General features: G+C 33.9%; 1 protein-coding gene across 1 annotated transcript; it reads right to left on the bottom strand.

The window, feature by feature from the left end:
* Positions 1-3713: 3713 nt before the first annotated feature.
* On the bottom strand, positions 3714-5196 carry LOC117329268. Its single transcript, XM_033887130.1, has 2 exons — positions 3998-5196; positions 3714-3913 (listed from the first exon to the last, which is right to left on the bottom strand). Exons 1-2 carry the CDS (start codon positions 4888-4890, stop codon positions 3799-3801), a joined length of 1008 nt encoding a protein of 335 aa, XP_033743021.1. The 5' UTR covers positions 4891-5196; the 3' UTR covers positions 3714-3798.
* Positions 5197-6489: the final 1293 nt, after the last annotated feature.

The raw sequence follows: 6489 nt of genomic DNA, 5'->3' as shown, positions 1-6489 counted from the left end.
TGCACAGAAACCAAACGCGTGAACTGACAAGCAATTATCGGCGTGTGCCGATTAGAACACCCGAAATCACGGACACCTGTGGTGCAGTGACAGGTGTGACGAGCTTGTGGACCGTAATTTCACACCTGGTAATTGTTTAGCGGTATACCAGAGACATGTATACACTGGTATTCATACGGGAGAGAGATTTAGAATACTGTAGATCATGATGATTATAATATATTACTTCCTAAATTAAGTGTCCTTCATGACTAAAGCGGGTTTTGTATAGAATATAACGCATAAATTTACTGTACGTGTGTTCGTCTTTTCTCACAAACCAGAGCATCCAGAACTGTTGTATTGTTGGTATGTTTATTTGAATATTAATTTGCGAATGAAATGGCACATTATTTTAGTTAAAAATGTTGATGCTGTGTTCCTTTCTTTGGTAACGAGTAAGAAATGGTAAACACATAACTAATATACATTTATTGGTGATTGACCGATATTGCACCAGTCTGTGTTAACCAAGCGGTCATTTTCAGAGTCAATTTCACTATGTTATATTTTTTTTTTAACTCAAACTTATATTGTTGGATTCCGACTTCTCGTCGGCAATATTCGCCAAATTCAACATCCTCAAATCTCATGTCCAGATCGCATTCAAACATATTTGTGCTGATACTGTTCACACTGTCCTCTATGCTACTGGCCACCATACCAGTCACTCTGTTCAACCTGTGACGTCATAGACTGAAGAGTGACTGACCGATACGCTGATTAGCAGTCGACCGACAGGTGCAAATCGCGTACTTCGATGTGCGATATCTCGGCACTCGGCCAACCGATTTTGATGCGGTTTGCGACATTCTTCTTTGGTGGTTACTAAGAATAACATATTTGATTATCGTTTTTCGTTCAGGGTACACTTTAAATACATAACGAAGGCCGCAGTTATTGCTTAAAATTGCAAAATATCCGAATCCGAGTTGTATATCCTGCATACCCTCGATTAATAGTAAATTGTGTTCAGGAATGTGCATAGAGTTTTTGTCACATGTCGACTCCCTATTTTTCAGCTTGAACTGATTTCCATATAAGGACATAAGATAATTTACTTCACGTTCTAGTAACCAATGATACATTGCATTTATTTGCTGCTAAGAGTCTGCTAAGAGTATATCTTTTTCCCGGTTTCGGAGAATACACGGAGTATATGTTGACAGGTTGTCTGTCTCGTGCATTGGCAATAGCCAATCAGAGAGGGCCATGGGTTAGGTGTAGATCGGGTATAGGTTGGGTAGTCATTCTAGCTCAGAACGTCGCACATGTGTTACGGCAAAATGGAAATTTTGCATACAGTAGATATATTGCATTTATAGGGGCATGCTTGGGTGTCGCTAAATGGTTAGAAATCCAAGCTAAAAAAACTTAAGCATTGTCGGGCTGGTACACCTCCTATTCTCCTATAAATAGGTTTCAGGTTGGGTGGCGCGCTTGGTTTTTTAGGATTTTAATGCGAGAGGGAATGAAAAGGAGAAACATTGAGACGTATCTAATGTACTTTACTTACGATTTTTGAATAAACGCCGTCTCCGTCCGTACTATCGGTCGAGCATATGTGTTGGTTTTTGATATATATATATATATATTATGTGATTGTATTTGTAATTTTTTGTGTTTTGATAAAGGGGCGGATTGCCTCGAAAATTTAACAAACCTTATTGTTTACACTGTTTGAATTACTTCTTTGCCCCATATATATATACACTGTATGTATATATACGTGTAGGGAGTATATAGAGGACCCGCTTTTATCAGCAGAATTCTCATATAGTTCTTATTTTATTTTCATTTTATTGGCTTTGTATATACCTATACAAGTCTCTGATAAAAGTAATTGACATAATTTTTAATAAGTATAACGACAGTGTAATTGCATATAACATAAATGTTTTATCATGGCCTTAGCTATGCTTATACAGACATATGGGCGTGATATTCTGCAAAGGTAAGTGTGTTTACTGGTGTAACATACAGGTAACGGTACACGTGTACAGGTGACAGCTCCAGCGTCTGACAGGGTCCACCCAGCCAAACTCGGTCAGCCGTCACTGATGTGATACAGGTAATGTGTACATGTGTATATGACCGGTTTCTTCCCACTCAGCCAACATATCCTATTTTAACCGGTCTTCCTGAAGAAGTCGCACAGTGGGAAGTTCGGTTAGGGGATACACTTCACTGTTTAAAATGACAATCTCAAAGAAAACAGTAAGCACAAGTGTCCATGTAATTAACAATGGGTGACTGGACAGGTGTGAAAGAAGACTGGCACTCTCGGAGTGAAACGGAGGTAAGCAACTCTTAAAGATGATAATTACTGTATATTTTAGGAAATCCAAAGGAAGAACGCTGATATTTTTATATAGTTTTTATTATTACCGTATATAACACCTCCGAAGGCAATTGTTGAATAAATATTTTCTTTCTCTGTATACCACTTTCGATAAAGATAAGATGAATCGGGATAAGTACAAACTCACACATGTTATCCCCATATAACAAGTGTTACCGAAACCAGGGACATATAATTTTCTATTATAACGGGCCATATATAACATGTAGCATCTTACTAATTTTCTATTATAACGGGCTAAATACAGCGTGTTCATCTTACTAATTTTCTATTATAACGTGTCGTTAACATTAAAAATTTGAATAATTCTCTATTTCAACGGGTCTTTGTTACATGTATAATGAATAACGGGCCGTTTATAACATGTAACGACTTGCATCATAATTATAGCAAATCTACTTGAAGATACCACTATATGTGATTTTCTGATAATTGTCTGAAACTGATGACACGTGTTCAAGAAAGATTAATAACTCCCAGACAGGATTCATAGAGTAAATTTTCAACATCGTGGGTATGTGAATGAGCCAACTATGGTTAATTATTCTATAGGCAAAATTTTGAGATACGAATTTGTTTTACTTGTAGGGAAAACGGAACTTACTGAATTCCAAAAATAATGTGTTCGATTTCAACAACTTGAAAATGTATTCCCTATAGTATACATGTAAACGCAATTCTTGACAAAATTCAAGCTCAATTTACGTAAAACCTGTAAAAGCATATATTGGGAACTGTTTTGAAGTGCATGGAAACCAAACGCGTGAACTCACAAGTAATTATCGGCTTGTGCCGATTAGAGGGCCAGAAATCACAGACACCTGCGGTGCAGTGACAGGTGTTATAAGCTTGTGGACCGTAATTTCTCACCTGGCAATTGCTTAGCGGTATACCAACCCACTCAATTCAATTCAATTCATTTATTGACTTTAGGTCTATGACCCATCAGTACATAAATTAATATACATGTATTTATATATGTATATATATATATATGAATACAACATGTATTATAATAAAATTACAAAACGTAATTGACTTATTATAATTAAATACGGAAACCGATTAACCGACATATGTACTATATTATGAGGAATATTAATCAACCATATTGTCTACTGGCAACATCAGCAAAAAAAATACATTGTAACCACTTAATCTTACAAGGGCTGCGCCCAATCACAGAATTGATACTAATTATAATACACTGTTACAGAATAAGGATTCTAGGAGAACTTTTATAACAGTCAGTCAGAGAGACATGGAAAACAAAGTATCAGATAATACCATTTGGTAAACACGACAGACGGACACCGGGAGGTTCAACAATATATAAGCACACTATTATGCAATAACGTGTTACATCAAAACTCAACACCTACACAAACCGAGTATATTTACACAATTCTGCAACTAAAAGCTTCTTTGATAAATCTTCCTAGCAAATTCAATTCTTTAAGACTATTTGTGTTCAGTAATTCTATTACTTTGAAGACTGAAGGTTTTTTCCAAAAATATTTCTTTATATATTTTCCTCTAAGAGTTGAATATTTTTGACATACGAGTAAAAAATGAAATTCATCCTCAACTTCTAAAGAATTACAGTTAATGCAATACCTATGACACCTGGGAATATTCCTATACCTTCCTGATTCTATAGCTAGATTGTGTGCTGAAAGTCTCAGTTTTGTTATCATTTTTCTCAATTGACTTGGTAATGATTTGGTGAGGTAGAATTGCAGTGTTACTTTATTAACCATATGTTTGTATAGATCACATTTACTCGACATATGTAATGAGTTAAACAATGTCTGAGAGGCCTGGTCATTAATTCTTTCTTTTATAATAGGCATATAAACAAAATCAGAAGGTAACTGACGTAACCATATATATCCAAATCCAAGTTCAAATAATTTGTGCTTCACATGCAAGAGCCAATTCTGTTTTGGATTCTCTTTCTCAATTTCCATGTAGAGCAAGTTGTAAGCCTCTCTTAGTATACAATTATCAGAATTCAACAATTTAAACCAAAATTTTAACATTCTATTAAGTTGCATATTCTTCAGTGGGAGTCGCCCAAGTTCGATATAAATCATAGCGTTACAGGTAGATTTTTTAACGCCCAGTAAGTTTTTACAAAATTCTAAATGTACCTTTTCAACTTCCAAAGCATTATGAGTACTCCATACTTCACAGGCATAGCAAAGAATACTGCTAATATAAGTATCAAACAAATGCAACATAGTTTTTATATTTAAGTTCAAATTATTACACTTTGAACGTAGGGCAAAAAGAGCTTTACGACCTTGTTCGGCTAAATGCTTAGACATAAAGTTAAATTTATTATTAAACTTAAGAAGAAATCCTAAATAACAGAACTGGTCTACCACTGAGATATTTATACCGTTATATGTCCATGTTTCGTTATCTTTGACTTTACCGCCCTTCCGAAAAACTACGATTTTTGTTTTATCTGTATTAACTGTCATTTTCCATTTATCTGAGTAAGACCTTAAATTATCCAAAAGGCTTTGCAATCCCTCGACTGATTCGGAAATCAGTACAAGATCATCTGCATACAACAGGAGAAAGAGACTCAGTTCTCCGAAATCGTAACTTGGGGCCTCGTTTTCAATAAAGTAGTTTTCAAAATCATTAATGAACAGGGAAAAAAGTAATGGTGATAAAATTTCCCCTTGAAATAAACCGACCTCATTTGAGAAGAAATCTGAGCATTTCCCGTTTAGCAAGACACATGATTTTACTGAATTATATAGAGATTTCACTGTTTTTAAGAAATTACACCGTATACCCAGTATACAACACTCAAACTTGAGGATTCGTAATCCTCCGAACATGCTGGTATTTTTTTTCTAATTCCTGTTTTAAGAGAAGACATGACTTGCGACACACGAATGGAAAGTAAAATCACAAGGATCTCAATCACTTCACGATAATTACACAAATACAAAAAGAAAAGAAAAAAATAACCGAAAAAAAAACGAAAATAAAAGAAAAAAAATACACTTAAATTATTGCGAGTTTACTTATAAGTTTTACTATTAATTATGATAAGTCACGATGAACTTAATTGTATGTTTTTTTATCACCAAAAAAACGGAACTAAAATTATGGTTTAAATAAGTTCCTGTGATATGTACCTGTACGTAAACGATCAATAATATTATAATTGTTGCGAAGCACTTTTATATAATTTCAATGACAACGATCGTATATAAATTATATCTTTCTCAAACATTTAATCGTCTTGTCTCACAAACCAGAGTATCCAGAACTGTTGTATTGTTGGTATGTTTATAAATATTACTTGCGGAGAAAATGGCACATTATCTTATTTTTAAAATGTTGATGCCGTGTTCCTTTTCACAGCAATGAGTAAGAAATGGTAAACACATAACTAATATACATTTATTGATGATTGACCGATTATTTGATCGTGTATATCATCTGTATGTCCCTGGTATAACACATCAGTCTGTATTACCCAAGCGGTCATTTCAGAGTCCTTTCCACTAAAATTAATCTTTTGAAAGCTCAAATTGATATTGTTGGACTTCAACATCTTGTCAGCAATATTCGCCAAAATCATCAACCTTAAATCTCATATCCAGATCATATGTGGAAAGAGAATAAAATTAATTTGAATTAAATCTTCAGACTTGTCTGTGTTGCTACGGGTGTATCTCTGAACGCCAACATTTTGAATTTACCTGTAGGGCAGTTTGTTTTGATAGCGATTATAGTCCTTTCCCTAAAAGTAGTCTCAATGCCAACAGGTCATTTACCTGTAAAAATTACCAGTTGATACTACCTGTAGGTGAAATTAATGATTTATAATTAAATATTATGTATTTATATGTATATCACAAATATTTATTTTATTTGATATCTAGTTTCAAATTTAAAACAATACAATATTTTTTTGCTTGAAAATTATCTTTATGTTCAAAATTATGATTTTATTTTATCTTATTAAAGTCTTAAAAAATCATTTATGCTCATTTTTAAAATATGTATACATTTGCATTTAGATAAATAAAATGGTTTAACTCTCTCGTTGCAACATT

The sequence above is a fragment of the Pecten maximus genome, chromosome 6, assembly GCF_902652985.1.
Source record: "Pecten maximus chromosome 6, xPecMax1.1, whole genome shotgun sequence".
Classification (NCBI taxonomy): domain Eukaryota; kingdom Metazoa; phylum Mollusca; class Bivalvia; order Pectinida; family Pectinidae; genus Pecten; species Pecten maximus.
Note: the sequence above shows the minus strand (reverse complement) of the source record. Positions and strands in the feature narration are given on the sequence as shown.

What these genes read in the sequence shown, in the direction of transcription:
- LOC117329268 (XM_033887130.1), bottom strand. Translation starts at nt 4,890, where the DNA reads ATGACAGTTAATACAGATAAAACAAAAATCGTAGTTTTTCGGAAGGGC. An exon ending in TATTGCATTAACTGTAATTC is followed by an intron (nt 3,914 to 3,997) that starts TTTAGAAGTTGA and finishes AAAGAAATATTT; the next exon opens with TTGGAAAAAACCTTCAGTCT.